Source organism: Hylobates moloch, unplaced genomic scaffold, assembly GCF_009828535.3.
Source record: "Hylobates moloch isolate HMO894 unplaced genomic scaffold, HMol_V3 SCAFFOLD_24, whole genome shotgun sequence".
Taxonomy (NCBI): Eukaryota; Metazoa; Chordata; class Mammalia; order Primates; family Hylobatidae; genus Hylobates; species Hylobates moloch.
In genome coordinates this window covers 25144304-25165910 of record NW_026652299.1, presented here as the reverse complement: position 1 = coordinate 25165910, position 21607 = coordinate 25144304, and the positions used below count along the sequence as shown (strand labels likewise).

At 41.4% G+C, this 21607-nt stretch overlaps 1 protein-coding gene across 4 annotated transcripts in view; it reads right to left on the bottom strand.

Annotated features, from left to right (window-relative positions):
• CFAP221 (cilia and flagella associated protein 221) overlaps positions 1-21607 on the bottom strand; it is a 125431-nt gene that overhangs the window by 63249 nt on the left and 40575 nt on the right. For all 4 annotated transcript variants that reach the window (XM_058434375.1, XM_032145734.2, XM_058434376.1 and 1 more), the window contains one exon: positions 12943-13046. In XM_058434375.1, the coding sequence (XP_058290358.1) occupies positions 12943-13046 (104 nt within the window). The remainder of the gene's footprint in view (positions 1-12942; positions 13047-21607) is intronic.

Sequence of the window (21607 nt, the reverse complement as noted above, 5' to 3'; positions counted from 1 at the left end):
AGATGAGACCGTCTGCCCTTGTGCATCTGGTCCTCCCACTGTCCCTGCAGAGGCCTCGCACAGTCCCCCCATACGTGCCCTCCTTTGCATCCATCCACTTCCTGAATCTTGTGCTACCCTCCCTTCTCCCTGCGCCCAACCACATGGGCCTTTCCTTCACCCATTCATGTGCTTATTGAGTGCTTACTGTGTGCCAGGCACTGTTTTAGGCACTAAAGTTAGAGCAATAAACAAAACAAATCCCAGATCTCACAGTTTACATTCTAGTTGGGGACAGCAAAACATAATAAATAAACAAATGAACATAAAATACAAAGTCAAGACATGAATACCAACAGGCACGGGGAAGCAAGTGGGTGGAAAGGAAAGGCCCCCCTTGTGAGGAGAGGTGGGAGCAGGGGTATGAGAACGAAAGGGCCTTGGCTCTAATCCCTTTTCACTGGCTCCTGCTGGCTCTGCACTGTGCACTGGCTCAGCACTTGCAATTCCCTAGGCCTGAAGAACTTTCTCCAGATTTTCTTTTAGCTTCACCCTACTCCCGGAAATTATTGCATTTACCATCTGCCTTCTCCTAGTTAGAGTGTAAATTTTAGGAAAGCAGGCACCTGCTCATTACTGCATTCCCAGCACAATAAATTCTTGTTGAATGAGTGAATGAATCCAAACTTAAAAGCCTGTATCAACCTACATATTACACCAAACTCCCCATGACTCTCCCTCCACAGGAACCTTCTGTCAGCTCTACTGAACTCGCGTACCCTTGATGTGTTACCTTTCAAAATTTCTCTTTCTCCCTACTAGGTATCAAGCTCATAAGGCAGACACCAGCCCCATACCTTTTATATCTTCCTGGATCCCCAGCACAGTGCTTTAATAATAGGTCTTCGTCAATTTCCTGAGAGCAGAAGTCAAACTCTTTCAATGATACCCACTAGTGAGTGACCCTAGAATCCATTGCAGGGAGGAGGGAATCAGCAAAAGACCTTGGGTCCATCAGCCAACCTAAGACCGGCTGGATAGAAACTGTGACTCTCCATCATGTGTGGGGCTTCAATACTTTGACCACCCACTTGGTCAGAAAATAGCCCCCTTTAACCCATAAATTGACCTGGGGCTCTAAAATAAGAGCATTCTATTGCTTCTGCTCTAGCTCATTAACTTAAAAAAATAAAGATGAGCTCTGGAAGCAAAGATTAATGTTTGCCTTGACCTGGCTGATTTATTTTTAAGTGCTGCCAGCTCAGACCTAATACATAAAGCACACTGTGAAGGTGTAGTCTAGGCAACCAGAGTACACTGCTTTTTCCATTAACAGGGATGCCAGTTAACACAGGTAGCAGCGGATCGTCAAATGTTAGCAGCTGTAAAAGGCGTGCCAAGGAGTTACAGCTTACTGCTCAGCCAAAACTAACAGTAAGACAAAGGAGAGTATGTTTCATGCTTTTAAAGTGAGAAGGGCACCCCCCACACCTAATTGCTCTCTTATGCTCCAGGCCAATTTCATTTGGTCAATTTCAGATCACCACCCTTAACATAACCAGGGGTAATGTGGAATCACAGGACATGGAAGGTGGTGAGCAGAGAGAAGAGGAAAAAACTCAGAAATCAACTGAAGGCTAAGAACACCCTAGTTTATCAATACAATGGGTATTATAAAGAAACAGTAACAGCACTGAAAAATAATATAATGAAATAAATGAAGTCATGAGGAAATACCACTGTGTCTTCACTTGGACTACAATTATATAAAGCATGTGCATAAGTATGAAAAGTTATTAAAAGGAGACAGAAAAACAAAAGCACATTACTTGTTATGGCAGTGAGGCCCAGGATGGGGAACATTAAAAAAAATTTCTTCTTTCCCATGTCCAGACAGTGTTACTACAACATTATACTAACACTGTAAAATTATTTAATTTTAAAATAATTTTTTCTTCAAAGATCTCAAAAAGTACAGATCACTCTCCCTAAATTGTCATAGAGCCATTCGATCCACATACTTAAGGTGTTATTGAGGCAGAAAAGAGTCTGGAAACAAGGAACCTAAGGCTGATTCATGCTGACCTCCTAGAAATAAATCAGAAGGAAAACCCCAACTCTCCACACCTAAGCAACAAAAGGACTGGAGGCTCCTCCCTTTGTAAAACCCCTCACATTTTCTGCGTGGCAGATGGAAAATTGAAAGTATCTCTGATTGATTGCAGAAAGCAACCAAAGCATAGGAGTCTAAGTTTGCAACTTCACTTCAGCCTCTGATTGGGGGTCACTACTTCATTTACATAGGGTGTACATCAAGTAACCAATGGGAAGCCTCTAGAGGGTATTTAAACCCCAGAAAATTCTGTAACGGAGCTCTTGAGCCCCTATGCTCACTGGCTCCCACCCTGTGGAGTATACTTTCGTTTTCGGTAAATTTCTGCTTTTGTTGGCTCATTCTTTCCTTGCTTTGTGTATTTTGTCCAATTCCTTGTTCAAAACGCCAAGAACCTGGACACCCTCTACTGGTAACATTATAAGTATTGGTTTTAATATTCCAAGATTTAGGATTCCTCTAGTTTGGTGACATTGGGTAAACTACTTGATCTCTCAAAGCTAATGTTGGGAAATTAATAGCTATTTAGCTTTGAAATTATCCACATTCTAACAATGCTTTCGATTCACTAGATTACAGAAAGGAGGGCTACCATCCCACTCACAGTGGCAACACTCCCCAGCCTCTGCTGCTGTCCAGGGAGTGTGGGCAAGAGAGAGGCCCCAGGACCACACAGACTCTGACTTAGACCTTGCTTGATTATACATGAATTGTGTAACTCCGCTTGGCTACCTTAGCTGAGGCTCAGTTTTCTCATCTGTAAAATGGGGCAAGGCTTAAAGGAGAAAATAATGTACAGGGTCTGGGATAATGCTTCGCACATAGTGTATGTCCTATAAATGTGGCCTTCCCAATCCTTATGCTAAATAAAACAAGTAACCATTTATTGTGTATTACATTGTCATTAAAATATCAGAAAGAAGAACTATTTCTTTGAAAAAGTTACACTTGACCCTTTTGAGTTCTTACACAGGAAGAGGCAATTGCCTCATGATGCCAAATCACTAGGATGAGCGTCCCAAAGCACCGGGTTTTCCTTTTGCTCCACAAAAGTGCCAAGTGCAGGTGATCACAGCTCAGAAGACAAGGACTTGGCGGCCTCTACAAAGTCTATTTTAAAACATAGGCCTGGAGACTTATCGTGAAGAGGTGAAAGAGAAGCCCTGAGGGCTTTTGGGTACCTATTCACGTCTAAATTTCCCAGGAAGAACAACTCCTGCTCAGCCACAGCAGATGAAGACACGTGTGGTGCACATACTGAGATGGTAACAATCCCTAATACTTATTTTAATCTTTTATTCCTTTCTCCCTTCAGCAAGCTTTTTTGACTGGAACTAGAAATAAGTGGTAAAATTAAGTCTTCGGGATCTACTAAGTTTCTGTTTCATCCCTGTACATCAAATACCCAAAATGCAGACCTCGGCAGCAAGACCAAAATGCAGACCTTGGCAGCAAGACCAGACAACCTGAGGGCTGTGCCTGTGCTGATGGAGGGATGTGGAGAAGGAGTCTGAGTAGAGGACGCTGGGGAGATTAAGCCAGGCCAAGAATTCCTTTTCCATCACGTATATAAGCTGCTGGCCAGGAGCAATGCGTGCAGTGCACAGGCACTGGTGTCTAACGTCGCAGAGACAGCACCCATGGAGGGCAAGGCAACTGGAGGGGCTTCAGAGCCTGCTCTAGGAGCTGCAGGAAGTGCAGCACACCCCCCAGCCACCCACTGCTGGAGCCCATCCATTCCACCATGTGTCCCTCACCATCTCCAAGGTCACCACCCATCCGAGCCAACCTCAGCTCCTTCCTGAGAAGGCTGCCTGTGCCCACCTTGTGCTACTCCAACCCGCATTCCCCTCAGGAGCCAAAGAGACTTTTTAAAATATGCATCAGGCCATGCCGCCCTCTGCGTCAAACTCTCCAGTAGACTCCCACCCCACTCAGAACCCAATCCTAATACCCACCCTCCTCGAACCCCTGCCAGCTTCTCCAATAGGCCTTGCACACTCCTCCCCTTGCTCGCACACCCTGGCCACAATGGGCTCTCGTCTTTCCCTTGAATGTGACCATTGCCGAGCCTGTTCCAGCCTTGCGGCCCTGTGTTGGTTGCTTCCTCTGCTTGAAACCCTCTTCCCAAGTCTGGTGCCTTTTTGCTAACTGGGTCTAAGCTGACATGACTTTTCCTCCAAGAAGCTCTTCTCGACCACCAAGTTGAGAGCAGTCACTTGGTCACATTACCACGTCTTATTTTTCTCACCACCATTTTTTACTCTGAACAACGTCTTTTATTGCAGTCCTGCCTCTCTCCCCTGACTGGCATCTCTGCTCCAACACAGCAAGGACCAGGTCTCTCTGCAGTAACCAATGCCTATACTAGTGTCTGACGCCCAGCAGGTGCTCAGTAGTTACTTATGGAATGAATGGACGGATGAAGTATGTAAGACCACAGGGAGGAGGTGAGCCCGGCAGAAACCAAGCGTAGAGCATTTCTGGCAAAAGATAGTGAAGTAAACTTTCAGCTCAACTACCTTTCTTCAAAATCACAAAACAATAAGGAAAAGAAGGGTAAAAATGGTAAGGAAAAAAAATCTATTAAATAGGAAAGTGGCTATAATCCTAAAGCACAAACAAAAAGCATGACTACCAACTCCTGTAAACTGAGACATGGGAGCATGCTGAGAATCAAGAGGTGCATTTCCCCTAAAGTAAGAGTCACAGCCCTGGAAAAGTCTCTAACTACTCTTTGGTTAAAGTGACAAAATGTAGGAGTCTAGCTGGGCCTTGAGGAGGGACAGAGATAAAAGAGACCAAACCCCAGCATCACAGACCAGCAGGGGAGGGGGCTGAAGAAGCAGCTAGGCTGCCACACCATGCCCACTGTCTGTGACCTTGGACCCAGTTCAGAAGGTGCTGAAAGTGACCTGGTAGGGAGAGAGGAGAGTCATGACCACTGCACAGCAGCACACAGCACAGGTGACTCTCCTGGGGGCCACCAGCCCTTGTGACCACTGAGCAGAGATGGGAGACATTCTCTCAGAGGGCTTGAATACACAGACTGTGGGGCTGGGTTCCCTGCATTGCAACCCCAGCTCTGTTGCTTCCCAACTGTGTGCCCTCATGCAACCTACATAACACTCCATGCCTCAGCTTCCTCATCAGCAAAGTGGACAGAATAATAGAATCTACTTCATAAGAGTTGTTGGGGTATTAAATGAGTTTATGCATCCAGAGTAGTGCCTGGCACATGGTAAGCACGATGTAAGCATTAGCTATTCAAATTATTATCCCTTCTTCCACATTATTCTTTTGCTGGTGGCAGGCTCTATTCAACATTGAGTAGAGTGCTGAATAGAACACCACAGGTGCTGTGCATGTAAACTGCAAAATTAAAAATTAATACTTTTTGAAGGAGGAGAGGAACAGAAAGAAAATCACATAAAGAATACACATGATGACCGGGTGTGGTGGCTCACGCCTGTAATCACAGCACTTTGGGAGGCTGAGGAGGGTGGATCATGAGGTCAGAAGTTCAAGACCAGCCTGAACAATATGGTGAAACCCCATCTCTACTAAAAATACAACCACCAAAAAATTAGCCGGGCTTGTTGGTGCACACCTGTAGTCTCAGCTACTCGGGGGGTTGAGGCAGGAGGATCGCTTGAACCTGGGAGGCAGAGGTTGCAGTGAGCCAAGATCGTGCCACTGCACTCCAGCCTGGCAACAGAGCAAGAGAGCGAGACTCTGTTTAAAAAAAAATACACATGATAAAAAGACAACCTCAGGACACAAGTAGTTCACCAGAGTCTTAAAGAAAACAGACAGTATGGCCTCATCACAGGAACAGTCACCAGAATTCAAGGAAGCAATGTAAGAACACACTCAAAGGAGACGAAAAGAGAACTGGTGGAGCTCAGGAGACACATGGAAAAAGAAAAGGAACTGTATGATATGGTTTGGATGTTTGTCCCCTGCAAATCTCATGTTGAAATGTGGTTCCCACTCTTGGAGGTGGGGCCTGGTGGAAGGTGTTGGGTCATGTGGGTGGATGCCTTATGAATGGCTGAGCACCATCTCTTGCTGATGAGTGAGTTCTTGCACTGAGTTCACATGAGAGCTGGTGGGTTTTTTGTTGTTGTTGTTGTTTTTGTTGTTGTTGTTGTTTTTTTTTTTTTTTGAGATGGAGTCTTGCTCTGTCGCCCAGGCTGGAGTGCAGTGGCGCGATCTCGGCTCACTGCAAGCTCCGCCTCCCAAGTTCACGCTATTCTCCTGCCTCAGCCTCCCGGTAGCTGGGACTACAGGCGCCCGTGACTACGCCTGGCTAATTTTTTGCATTTTTAGTAGAGACAGGGTTTCACTGTGTTAGCCAGGATGGTCTCAATCTCCTTACCTCGTGATCCACCCTCCTCGGCCTCCCAAAGTGCTGGGATTGCAGGCATAAGCCACCACGCCTGGCCAAGAGAGCTGGTATTTAAAGAACCTGGCACCTCCCCACCTCTCTCTTGCTCCCTCTCTCACCATCTGATACCGCCTACTCTCCCTTTGCCTTCTGCCATAGTTGGAAGCTTCCTGAGGCCTCACTAGGAGCAGATGCCAGCATCATGCTTCCTGTACATCCTGCAGACCCAATTAAACCTCTTTTTTAAAAAAAAATTACCAAGCTTCAGATATTCCTTTATAGCAACACACAGACTAACACAGGCACTGAGGTGGAAACATCAGCAAAGGAACAGCAATTAACACACACTCATATGTATACACCACACTTATGCAAATACCACATACACGCACACACATACACACACACACTGAAAACACAGGTAAGGATGTGGCAGGTAGGAATGAGAAATCCACACAAAATGAAATTATTTTAAAGCAGATAATAGATACTGAAGGCAAAGGAGAACCAACATACACACATAATTGGTATTCCTGAGGAAGAGAACAAAGCAAATAGAACATGAAAACATTCAAGGTTTTACTAGTTGAAACATTTCCCAAAATAACAAAAGTCATTTTTCTCCAGATCAAAAGGACGTGCCATTTTCTAGGGGACAAAAATGATGCAGAACAACACCAATACATATCTTGGTGAACTGCTTAACCTCAAGACTAAAAAGAAAATTTCTGAGGGCATCCAGAATTCACCTTCAATGGGGAACAACTCAGCCCAGCCTCCAAATTCCTAGCAAAGCCAAAGCTGGGGACAATCAGCAAAGTCTACTAAGTTCTGAGATAGACCAAGTTGGAAACCAAGACTGTTATACCTCACCAGGTTGTCTTTTAAGATTGCAGACAGCAGAGAGACACTGTCAAACATGCGAGCATGCAGGCATGCGGCCCCAGGAGCCTCTGGTTAACAAGCCACTAGGTGACAGCATCCAGACAGCCAGAAAAACTGAAGTGAAGAATTTGCGAATGTAGGGAACATGGAATAAAGAATAGAGGGGAAATCTGTGGCCCCATTTCAATAGAAACTAAATGGCTATGGCATTCACGGTCACAAAAGAGAATATAAATGCTATAGACAACATAGAAGGGTACGACAAAGCCGGGAGTTCTAAGAGGGGAGGGAGAAAGTACACGCATGCTGTTTCCCATTTTCCATGGCCAAGATTCCAGCTGAAGGTGAGGCACACAGTTGAAGAAGCCAGTGGCTCTGACCTCTTAATGCCTTCATTATCTCTTTTCTTAATTTTAGCAACAAATTTTAGGAATGAATATTGCATATACCAAGGAAGTTCACCAATTCCTTTTAACTGCACTTGTTTTTCTTCAGTCAATATCAAGTAACAGCATTTTTACATATCGTATGATCCAAGTTTTCTTGTAGTTCTCTGTGTCTCTGCATCATCGTATGCCTCCAGCCTCCCTCTTTCTCCTCTTTGTACATAGGCACAGAGAGGTGTCTGCAGGGATAAATGTTCATGATAGTTATTTCTGGAGTGGTGAGATTCTCAATAATGCTTTTTCAACTTGGATTTGGTACTTTTCTTCAGTGTTTTAATTTTTAAATAATAAACACATTTCATTTTTTGCAAAGCCATTTTTAAAGAAATATCTTTATTTGCTGAACCTCATTTCTTCTATACTTATTTACATCTGGAGTGGCTCTTTTTTTCCCATTGTTGCTGTTGTCTGTTTTCTGGCACGGCACCTATCCCAGACCAGTGTTGTGGGACCCGCAGAAGTGCCTGCTGTCTATCATGAAAGCCGCGTTCTCTTCCAGCCTCCCAGAAGACTGGCTTTCCCAGCAGGGTGAGAGGCTGGGCCAAACCATCTGACTTCCTCCTGGCCTTGCTGGAACGAGCACTTCTGTATGGGCAGTAGAGGTGTGAGGTGAGAGTTTCATTAAGGTATAGGCATTGTCCTCTGGGTCAAGTTCACCGACTGCTGCTGTGGTCAACTGAGCTCAACTAGCCCAGAATGACAGCCCATCAAATGGTCCTCTTGGACAAGGTTATAGAATTCAGTGAGATAGTGCATGTGATGTGCTTAGCACAGCACCTGGCATGTGGCTAACAATTAGTAAATAGAAGCAATTATGAACATCATGCCAGCCACGCTGTGTGCAACCACTGCCACCCATCAAGAGTATATCGAGCACCAGATAAAACTGACCATTGCTACCAATGTGACAGAAAATTGTCACCTGTCTGTCCAGCTTTTCCTGACTTCTTCAATGTGTCATTATTAATTACCTATGTCCTTTAAAAGCTAGGGAACTCATTTGCATCTCATATATTAACTATCCCTAATTATTCTCCCTTCCTCACTATTGGGTTTGGTGCTTTGGAAAATCTTTTAAAGTTTTGATCTCTCTATTTTACCTCTCATAAGGACTCTTTTCCAACCCTGCATATGGCCCCCGGCTGTTCCTCCATTTGCTGACCTGGAAGTTTATCATTATCAGAGGCCCTCTGCTGGTTATCTCTAATTTCCATCACTTGTTGGAAGTGAACCTTACCAAAGACCTGCATGTTGTCATTTCTGTAAGCAGTCATATAGCCAGTATATGTTTTCTGAGTTGAGGCTGTTCATCATGGTCCTAACTACCAGCAAGAAGCATTTTATGGGGGCCTGCACTGTGTGTTGGAGATCTGGTCTCACCCTCCCCTTGACAATCCTGATCTGTCCCCTGCACAGTTTGTCCTGGGGTTTGGGGGTCTTCTATCTCACCTGTCCACAGGAGTACGGTGAGGCAGGGAGGAGAAGTAGGGGAAACCTCCTCTCATCATTTTCCCCTGTGGATGTAATGGCTCTGCTCTGGAATCCCAAAGGCTGCTGGACCCTGCAGGTAGGGCTTATTATGTGATAAACTACCTCAGCCAGGGGCCAAGGGGCATTTGGAGAAAAAAGAGGCAAAAAGGAACCAGCACATGCTCCCTTTTGAAATGTAAGTGGGTAAATGCTGGTGTGTGGACAGCACAGTGGCAGGTACGGCCAGGAGTATGGCTGAGCCCAGCTGAGATGGCATGATTGCACTAGGGGCAAGTCCAGACAGGCTGCCCAGAGCAGGTGCTGCATGAAAGTGCCTTGAACCTCAACAGGCAGGGTACAGTGCTCTTGGTGTCCTTGTGCTCATGCTGGAGGATGGGGATTCATTCTTTGCTAGAAGGTGCTTCCTGCTGGATTGGTGGCCCCCAGGTAATGTCTAGAACCAAAAAGTGGTTTGAGGCCAAAGCAAGGGCAGAGGCTCTGGGTTTACTCCCAAACTGATATAAAGTTGTAAAAATGTGCATTTCAGAAGAAAATGCAAAATACAAAATTATTTGTAAGTGGCTTATATTTTTCTTATAATTAAAAAAAGAGAATGAACTTATTGAAACTTTATATAAGAACTGTAAGCAACAGCCCCCAAGGAACTCTTGCTTAGCCAGCCACTTAATGCTATAATTTACCATTTATATGCTATAATTTACCATTTATATGAGTTAGATGCATTCTTCCCTGGCATTTGTGACAACAAGGGAATGTCCAGGATCACAAAATAGTGACAAGTAGACAAGTTCAACAATTTTTTTTTGTGGCATTTGCCTGATCTCCGATATTAATAAGATCTTGGTCAATACTTCTCTTCAGAGTTCATGGAAAAAAAAAATATCTTGGCCAAAGTCGTGTATTGCTGGCTCTTCCAAAATCATCAACAGAGTGTTCTTGGCTGCATATGATTTCTTGTCAGCAGTACAGGAAGGTCATAAAATCCTTTATTCATTTTTTCCAGCCTCAGGAATATCTTGGCCCTCAACAACAGCAGGTCCAGCTTTTGACAGCTACAGAGCCCGCCTGCATCTTAAGGATGGCCAGTTGAGTTAAAGTTGAGGGCATACCTTATAAATAGAATTATTAATAGCTTGATCCAAATTGTTTTTTCATTTGGCAAACTTGAGCATAAAATGACTGGAAGGTGTGTGTAGATGCTGCTTCTAGTTCCTAGAGAAGATATGGCTTCATAACCTAACAGATTAGGGATGTCCCAAGTCTTTTAGAAATCAGTTACCAAACATGTGCTTGAAACAGTGTCTACAAATACACATGCTAACTGTGTAAAATTAGCCCAGTTTCTTAGTCTATCTGAACCCAGTTTGTAAAACGGAGGCAATAATGCCTTGTGGCCAAAAAGCCATCCAAGACTGTCCAGCTATATGGCCTCCGAGTCAAGCCAGATGCCTGGCAAGTCAGGAGACCAGTGAGCACAAAGATCGCCTGAGCTTCACTCACTCTCCATGCAGCCAAGGCTTTCTTCACTGCGGGTGGAATTCTGGAACCCCAAAAGTATAACAGCCAAAGATGTACTGATACATCATCAAAGTGGGAAACCAAACCAAGAACATTCCTGAGACTGGTGGAGCAACGATGGCCTGAGATTCATAAAATAGCTACCGAGGAGGCTGAAGGGCAGAGCCCATGAGACTGGTTTGGAATGCCACATCAGCAACACCATCCACACAATGCAGGTCAGTCAAACCAGAAAAAGACGGGTCCCAAAGTCCAAGAGCCCTGGTTTGCCGGGCTTCCTTCCTTCATTCATTCTCTTCTTTTGCACTGCACTTTCCTGATTTTCTTCCTTGGTCTTTCTTTGTTCCTGGATCCACTTCCCCTTGCTGTCCTCTGAGTGTCTAAGTGGCCCTCGGTCCACTTCTCTATCCACCCTCAGTCCCAAGGTGACCTCATGTCCAGTCCCATGGCTGTACAAATGTACAACACCCAGTGACACCCAAGCGTATGTCCCTAGCACTCCCCTCTCTCAACTCCAAACTGGTATATTCAATTTAATTTCACTTAAAGGACAAATTTAAAATATTAAGTAATAAACAAAGTACCAAAACAACCACAATCTCTTACCTGATGAGTCAGACAAAGTATCTCATGTATCATGCATTTGTCTGAATTATGCCGCTCTGCATTTTATAATCTGAGCACTGGGGGAAAGGCCTGCATGATTTTTTAAGTGTGTCATACATAGTTGTGAGTCAATTCTGCTTAATGCTGTATTTTATTATCTATGTAGTACCCTGATTTTGAATAGGCTGTGTTTCAAAACCCTCTGGGTAAATTAATATTCTGAGTCTTAGGTCACAGTTTTGGCTAGGCCATAAGCTATTGAGTTTTTCTTCCTTTTCCTGGCTACTGATGTCAGCTCAGTTCAAGATCTCAAGTCTGTTGTGAGTTCATTCCAACACCACGAATTCCTGGACTCCTGTCTGTACCCACCTCAGTCATACCTGTAAACCTGCACGCTGACCTGTCTAAAACGGCTCCCATCATGACTGCTCAGAAATTGTAGTGGTCCCTTCTGCCCATGGAACTTAAGAGAATTATGGACCATCAGAGGGGCAGGGACCCACAGAAAGACCTACTGTGAGAATATCAACTATACTTAACATCTGAAATATTATCTTGTTTAGTATAATTTTAGTGACCATTTATTTTCCCTTCTTTTTTAGGCCCACACAGCTGAAAATAATAAACCTCTTCTCTCTGAAAAGAGAATCAAGTCCTGTTTTTCTGCAATATAAACAGTGGTTACCTTATATTTAAAAAAATCTCAGAATGGCTCCTGGTCCTCTAGAAAATAATCTATGTACATTTCTTAATTTAGAATTAATTCACAGTTTCTGCTTTAAACACTCATTTGTTGGACAAAATATGTACTTGCAGTACTGAAAGAGTTGTAAACAAATGAATACCCAGACTTAAAACCATTTTAGCAATTGTTAAATTGTTTAAATTTAACAATTTTAAATATCTGTCCACAGTAGAACACAGTAGACCACTATGGACAGATACTTAAATCCCAAACTTAAATATCAAGAGACAGGAACTGGGAAGCCGAGATTACTTTGTGTGTAAAATCTCACTTTCAAATGTCCTTAGCAGCCTAGTGATCTATGTCCTCTGGGGCATGCAAAAACATACTGTCCACACCGCAAATGAGACAAATTTATCAGACCCTTCACTAAGATTCTGAAAGCTCTGGAAGAAAGAAGATTCCTATTTTATCTGAAATTGAATTATAAGGTGGATACAAAACCAAGGATATACCAGGAGCCAAACTTAGCATGGGAATGGATCAATTTCTGATTTCAAGTTTCGATCTTGGAAGAAAGTTACCTGAACATTATTAAAAATTATCTGCATGATACAAATGATCCCAAAGTGTCATTATTCTGACGTGTCCAATTCCATTTTACATCACGTCAGTTATGTGTAAAATTCATTACTCTTATGTGTTTGAAAATATAACGTTCGAATGCAGCTTATTCTTGTTTTTAGAACTTGACACCTACTTTTCAAATCCTCTCTTTGATCCGAGAACTCAAAAGAAATTGGAAACTTGAAATCTTGACACTCCTTACCTGATATTGGCTCAATAGCAAAGGCTTGATGAGACTGAATCAACGTGATATAGAACTCAAAATCTACAGGGCAGCTGCACTGCAAAGGAATAACATAAGTTTTGCTGCAAAACAAACAAAAAAGAAAATAAAAATGTTATTTTTCTTTATAACTGGTTCTTTTGGTAGCAAGGAATGGAGACTCAAGTTATGTAATAAACGATGATGACTGCCAGTGCTGATCCGGCACTTTGTGTGTGCCAGGAGTAACCCCATGCATTTCCCATGTATTAACTATTTTAATCCTATGAGGTGGTGTCTCAACTATCCCCACTTACAGAAGAGGAAACTGAGGCACAAGAGAGGGTAAGTGTTCCACACAAGGTGACGTAGTTAGTTAGTGGCAGAACCATGATTTAATGCAGTCGATTGTGCTGGTGTCCATACTCCTCACCCCACTGTCCTTGCTACGTCTCGAGTACCGTTAGGTTTATTTTCCAGAGTTGCAGCGATAGGGAAAAGGCAGTCTCTACGACTCAGCTCGGCCTCACCGAACCAAAGAAAGGCCAAATAGATGGGCTTATAGAAAGCCTGGGAGACTCCTGGCCTTTCATAGAGCCTGGACAGGACAGTGTGGAAGAAACCACACTTTGGGCTGTGTTTGATTGAAATAGGCTAGGTACTCTTTATTTGGTCAGAAGTCCAGCAACCATTAGAGAACGTGGAGGAGGTCTATGTAGTCAGAAATGGTCTGTCACCCCAAGACAAGGCAGACCTCTAAGCTAGCTTGAAGCTGTTGCTTACAGCACCCCAGGAGCTGTGGCAGCGGTGGCATTTCTTGGAGTGCCCCATGCTTCCCATAATGTCCTCTCCTTCAATCAGGGCAATCCAAGTCAGCCAGAGTTGACTGCCAGGGGGAGCAGAGCTCTCCAGGGTAATTCTATGTCCTATGCAGTGCTGGGGGCAGGTTATCGGGTCCCCTTGCAGCAGTAGGAAGTCAAGTGCCTCCTCTCAAGTGACCCAGCCACTCCCTGCATTTCTGATTTTTTTGCACCCCCTCCCTTCTCCTTAAGCCACCAGCCAGCTTCATCTTCAACTCTACATCTCTTCTCTACCCCATACCTTCTGAGCCCTCACCCCATCACAGCCCTCCTGCCTCGAGGCTGGCCCTGCCTCTTATCCTTTTAGCTTCTGGTCTCCCTGCCAACAACCCATCCCCTCTCATTTTCCAGTTCGTACTCCCAGGAGAACACACAGTTGTAATCTGGTTTGAGCAGAGCTGCCAGACCAGCTGGGCACTACCTTCTGGGCAGGACCCATCCGAACCCATCTATCTGTGGACTTCTCCAATAATGACAGGCTTCCCTACCTGCCCAGTGTCTGTCTTCCCTGGAGATTGAGAGTCCTATGAAGGCAGAGACCAAGTCCATTTGGGTCTCCAGTGTATCCCAGAGTGTTGAATGGACCAAAGGCTCAACAAATATTTGTTGGTGTGAAGCGAAATAACCCTTTTTTCAGTAGCAATTTTGGGGATATGACATAACTCACATGTGGCTTTTAAAATTATGCCCAAAACATTTTTATTTGGCTTTAAAATTCATTATCTTTAAAAAAATCTGTGAAATATTTCAAATATAAAGAAAAATGTAAAGAACAATAAAATAACAACCCCTTTATCTACTATTGAGCTCTAACAAATCTTTTGCTTTGGGTATATCAGCATTATGTTTTTAAAGAAATAAAACATTACAAAAGAGTTGAAGCTCCCTGTAGCTCCTTCTCCAATTGTCTCCCTCTTCCTCCCTGCTTTAAGATAGTCAGTTTTATCAACCTTTATTCTGGAGAAAATTGAAATCTGTTCCAAACTATGAACATGCATGTCTCTAATTTATTCAGGTTTAATTTTATGTCCTCAATCAAATTTTATAAGTGACCCCTACCCTGTATTCACTGTTCTACCATTCTCATGCATTCTAGTAATATTACTACTTACATATGTATGCATAAAAATATGTGGTATGTATAAAATAATAGTATGTTGTTTATTTTTTAACAATATTGCTCTGAAACTTGCTATTTTTGCTCAAACTACATTTTTGAGATTTATCCATGGATATATGTAAAGGTCTGTTCATTCATTTTAATGAGTGAAGAGTATTCCGTTATATGATTATACCACACTTTATTCAGCCACTCTCCTGTTGATGGGCATTTAGGTTGTTTGCATTTTTTCACTATTGCAATGTGGCAGTGAAGATCCTACTGCATGACTCCATATGCACCTGCAGTAGAGCTACTTTAGGAATAACCCCGAATGGGATTTCTGGTTAGTAGCAAAGTAAAAATATTAAATTTACTAGATAAGACTAAAATATTTTTCAAAGCCCTTTACCAATTTACACTTTTACTAGCAGAATAGGAGAGTTTCTGTTGCTTACCAACATTTAGGATTCTCAGGCATTTTAACTTCTGTCAACCTGATGGAGGTGAAATGGCATCTCATTTCACTTTCATTCTCATTCTTTTGAGGTTGAGTTTCTATTCCTGTGTATTCATTTGGGTTCCCTCTCCTATGAATTGCCTGTGCATATCCTTTGCCCATTTCTCTATTCATTGGTTTTGTTCTCTTATTCATTTGTAATTTTTTTTTTTTTTTTAAGACAGAGTCTCACTTTGTCACCCAGTCTGGGGTGCAGTGGCATAATCATAGTTCACTGCAGCCTTGATATTCTGGGCTCAAGTGATCCTCCCCCCAGTAGCTGGGACCACAGGTGTGCATCACCATACCTAGCTAGTTGTTAAATTTTTTGTAGAGATGAGTTCCCACTATGTTGCCCAGGCTTGTCTCAAACTCCTGAGCTCAAGCGACCCTCTTGCCTTGGCCTCCCAAAGTGCTGGGATTACATGCATGAGCCACCATGCCTGGCATCATTTGTAAATTCTAATATTAATTTAGTTAATGATATGCATTGCAAGTATCTTTTCCAAGCCATAGTTTATTTTCTGATTTATTTATGGTTTTTTGTTGGACAGAAATTTTTAATTTTAAGGTAGTCAGTTTTATCAATCATTGTTTTGGAGAAAATTGAAATCTGTTCTAAACTATGAACATGTTATGTCTCTAATTTATTAAGGTTTAATTTTATGTCCTCAATCAAATTTTATAAGTGTCTCCATAGTGACCTTATACATTTTGGTGAAGTTTTTCCCTAGGTGTTTTGGTATATTTGGGTTGCTGTCATACAATACCATGGACTGGGTGGCTTATGAACAACAGAATTTTATTCCTCACAGTTCTGGAGGCTGGGAAGTCCAAGATTAAGGTGCTGGCAGATTTGGTGTCTGGTGCAGGCCCACTTCCTGGTTCATAGATGACCATCTTTTCACTGTGTCTTCGCATAATGGAAGGGGCTACGGAGCTCTCCAGATCTCTTTTATAAGGACACTAATCCTGTTCATGAGGGCTTTGCCCTCATGGCCTCATCACCTCCCAAAGGCCCCACCTCCTAATATATCACCTTGGGGGTTAGATTTAAACACATACATTTTGAGGGGGAAACAAACATTCAGACCATAGCACCAGCTATCTTATAGCTTCTGTGTCATAGTGAATGGAATGTTTGTCTTTTATAATTCATTATTACTAGTGTGCTGCAAAGCTACTTTTAGATTTTGATCTAAAACCCTGCTAAAGTCTTTTATGAGTTGTAAAAGTTTATCTGTAGATTTCCTTAGATTTTCTATGTAGAAAATTATACAATCTAGGCCGGGCACAGTGGCTTGTGCCTATAATCCCAGTGTGAGTCATAAAAATCTAAAAAAAAAAAAAAAAAAAAAAAAAAAGAGACTATTTCCTATTTACTTTTCCAACTCTTATAACTCATATATTTTTTTCTGATCATTGCATTGATGACTTCTAGTATAATACTGAATGGAAGTGAAGAGAGCATCTTTTTCTTATTTTGACTTTATTGGAAATTCTTTAATTTTTACCACTAAGAATGATGTTTCTAGAAAGTTTCTGGTAGCCTTTATCAGGTCAAGGAAATTTTCATCTATTTCTAAGCTTTTTTTTCCACTTAATCATGAATGAGTTTTCTTTTTGTTAAAATTTGCTTGGTATACATACCTCTTCCATTCCTTCATTTTCAAACTTTCTGAAAAGTTTTATTTTAGGTGTGTCTCCAGAAGGCAGGATATAGCTGGATTAAAGAATATTTAGCAGGTGGGATAATCTTTTCCTTTTAATAGGTGAGTTTAATCTGTTTTCATTTGTTACAATTAATAATAGATATATTTGAACTTATTTCTACCACCTTGTTTTGTGTTTTCTAAAAAACATCTTTGCTTCATTTTTGTTCTTTTGCCTCTTGCTGGACTGATTGCTTTTATATTTCTACGTTTTTTCCTCCTATGACTTGGCAGCTATAGATTGCATTTCTATAACTTTAATTATTACTCTAAATTTTTTAAAGATATGTCTTATTGACGGCTGGGTGTTGTGGCTCACGCCTGTAATCCAAGCACTTTGGGAGGCCAAGGCGGGCAGACCACTTGAGCTCAGGACTTCAACACCAGCCTGGGCAATGTAGCAAAACCCCATCTCTACAAAAAATACAAAAATTAGCTGGGCACAGTTGCATGTGCCTGTAGTCCCAGCTGCTCGGGAGGCTGAGATGGGCTGACGGCTGGAGCCTGGAACGCAGAGGTTCCAGTGAGCCGAGATTGCATCGCTGCACTCCAGCCTGGGTGATAGAGCACAGGCCCTGTCAAAAAAAAAAAAAAAAAGATATGTCTTACTTATTGAAAATTCCCAACAAAGTCTAAACATATCTAGTATTTCTACCCTCCCAAATACAGTGTGGTCAGCCCTACCTGCCTATTGAAGACTCTTTCTTACCCTTCCATTTTGTATATGCTATGTTGAGTTGTAGTTTTAGCTTAAACAACAAAAAGTACTGACTTTTAAAAATGGTTAATTAGTTAAATTTATCAACATATGTAATTAATTTTGGTGTTTGCCATTCTCCTTCGATTCCCATGGCTACCTTCTGAATATGTTTTTCTTCTTGCTGGCATATGCCTTTTGAAATTTTCTTTTAGTGAGGATTGTGTGTGGGAAATTCTTATGTAAATAAACTTATTTTTTATTTTCTTCCTTGGGAAAAATTTTAGGTTGACTGTTTATTTTCCCTTGGCATTTTGAAAATATTTACTCCACATCTTTCCTTAATTGTTTGTTGCTGATGAAGAACTGTTGTCATTTTTTTGTAGATTATCACTTTTTTCTCTCTGGCAGCTTTTTAAGGTTTCTCTTTTTTTTCTTATTTATTTATTTATTTATTTATTTATTTATTTATTTATTTATTTATTTTTTATAGAGATGAGATCTCACTTTGTTGCCCAGGCTGGTCTCAAACTCCTGGGTTCAAGTGATTCTCCTGCCTTGGCCTCCCAGAGTGCTGGAATTACAGGCAAGATTTCTCTTTATTCTTGATGCTCTGCAGCTTGACTCTTATGTGTCTAGGTAGAAATTTATCTTTATCCTGCTAGATATTCATATTTGAATGCACTTATCAAATCTTCATAATTATCTTTAATTCTGAAAAGCTTGGTATGATTCTGTACCATTCCCTCCACTCTCTCCTGACAGAACTCTAATTTATTAGACACATATATCTTGGAGCTTTTCAGTCTAGCTTCCATACCCCCTAATTTCCCTTCATGTAAAATGTAACTCTATGTACTGTATACTGGGTGAATTCCTGTATTATTACTATCTTCCAATCTATTAGTCTTTTCTTCAACTGTGTCCAGTGTAGAGTTTATTCAGTCTATTGAGATTTAAGTTTTCGGTGTCTATATTTTGAATTTTTAAGATTTCTAATTGGTTCTTTTTATCTATCTGATCTTTAAAAAAATTTCCACCTATTTTTGTTTCATAATTTCTTGATATTTTAAAATGGAAGTTTGCCTCAATCATCTCATTGAGAATCCAAAATGGAAGTTTGCCTCAATCATCTCATTGAGAATCCTAAGTGTATCTATTTTAAAGTTTTATTAAACTGTTTTTAATAATTCATTTCATTCAATTATATTCTGATTGTTGGGTTTTGGCTTTCTTAGCACAAGATTTATTCATGTATTTTGGAAGTTGGATTTGCAGGCTCATTTTGAGTAAAAGGATTTAATCTATATTCAATTTTATAATTGCATAATGGGGCTCCTGCCAGTCAGCTATTTTAGTGCTACAGTGAACTCAGTCACTGGGCCAGCAGGTAACGTGGCTCACCTCTGCACCACAAGCTGGTTAGTACTGTCCTTTACACTGTCTGCTGTCCACAACCAGGGACAAGGCCCCAGGCCCAGGCAACAGGTCAGCAGAGGGTTTCCAGCTTCCTTTCATGGGTAGTGCAAAGGTGGGGCAGCTCATCTCTTCTCCTGGCTGCAGGCCAGATGTGGATCTCCTGAATCAGTGAGACACTTGCGGTCTCCTTTACCCCATGGAGTGGTCTCCAACACTGCCTGACTACTTCAAAACCTGGAGCCTGCAAGCCTGTGGCTCCACCCTGCAACCCACTCAGCATTTCTATGCTGTTCCTGCTCTGTGGAGTTGTTCAGCTTGTTTCTGAGCCTGAGTATGTCTTTTTGGAGGTCTCTTTTTATATTTTGTTTGTCACTAACTAGTAATTTCACACAAAAAAGATTCATTGCAGTGTGAGCACACTGCTTCATCCTGACCAGATGTCTCTAAATGTACTTTTGGGAGATCTACACTCTGAATGCAGAGTTCCTAATGTCAGGCAGTGCCCTGTTTCTAATTAATTTGCACTGATATTTGTTTTTAAAACATTGTTCCTTAGCTATGACATCTCTTTGAGAGGAGCGTAGCTGTACTGTGAGCACATGAGATCCCCAATAGGGTATAGGCCTGCCTCAGACTTTATATACTCATGTTCAGGGGGCCCTAGGTTTCTGATAAAAATTCTGAATAAGGGTCACCGTACAGAGTGTGGACTTCAGTCAACGGTAGAATGAAAACTTCATAGGATTTTCTACCAAACTCACAAATCCTGTCTTAAATCAGGCTCTGTTAGAGGTATGCAGTCAATCTTCACTCTGTGAGGTGTTTCCTAATTCTGAAAAACAGAATATATGAAGGTAAGGCAATTCATCCTAATAGGTGCTCAGGTCCCACTGTCAGCTGCTCTACCAGCACTGGGTAGAAAAAACTAACATTATAAGTTAGTTACACATGCGTGTGAGGTATTTCTGCCCCTCAGAACCTAAGTAGGCCTTGGGTAATGTGCAATGTGAAGTGTTAAACGGCCCAAATATGGTCTTTGAAGATGAGGCCAGTGGACTCACATAGCCACACAGGCTGTGTTGCCCTAAGTCAGTAACCCAGGGGTCTGCTCAAAGCTGTCCCAGCAAAGCGAAGTCTGACACTCAGGGCTCCTTTGCTAAAAGCTGCATGTTTGCATTTTCCTGAATTGAAACAAACAAAAACTCCTGGGGCTTTTCCCATTTGTTACATATACTCAGTTTTCAATTAATTTCACAGCTCCGATAAGTCCCATAGAAAACGTGTCAGGGTATTTGTTTAATAATAATTATTTGAAGCCAAGTTCCTGATGCATTAGCCAGTCTGGAAAAACAAACAGTTCCTTAAGGGCACGAAATTCCAAGTTCCATAATTCAGAAGCAGATATAGTGGTGCAAGTAGTACAATTTTCAGTGGAATTGCTGAACTTTTGCTTTCACTACTGCTGTGCATATTATGCATGTTAAATTAGTTTGCATGGCCACCATAATCATAAATCAAAGACAGTCCAGATGAATTTGAGTCAAAAGGAATTTGGGCTAATATGAAGTTTATTTAGAAGTTTTTCATATTTAAAGAGACAGAATCCTATTAGAGTCTGGGTGGAATTTTACATTTTAAACCAAATTCTCGTTAAATACCATTAAATCTGATATATAATGAAGAAACATATATATATATATATATATATATCATGCCTGTTATTTCTCAGAAGTAAATAGGATACTGAATTAGAGTTCTTCTGTAACTTATAGGAATCAGGCAACTAAAATATTAAGGCAAGTAGATGTTAGTGCTTTTGGAAGTAACTACAACTTTTATCCCTGTTACCTTATTATTTAAACATTTTATCAATTATGCTAAGGCTATACATAAAATATATTAAGTACTTTAAAATAATTATCCCCTATTTGAATAAAATTGAACTCAAACCTTTTAAATAGTAGACTTTTATATTACAATCATATGGACATTTTATGCCTATTAGAAGAGAGCAAAATTTGCCTTACATAAAGTAAATATAATAAAATGACTTAATAGAAATTCAAATTTATTTCTTGTCCTTTCTCTAGAACAAATGATCTTGAACTTACTTTAACATAAAATCAAATATACCCTCTAATTAAAAATATACTCTCTAACTAAAAAATCCAGACATCTAGAGAGGAGAGTGAACAGGCCACTTTACCATAATAGGATTTGGCTTCTTTTCTGGAAAAAGAAGGTTAACTGGCCTCATGCTAACTTTTTCCATCATGATTAGATTCAGAGGGCACAATAAATTAACCATTAGTTATTACACTTGTATGAAATTTGAGGGAAACATCAAGATAAAAGAAAGCCTTCCCATAGAGATGTATG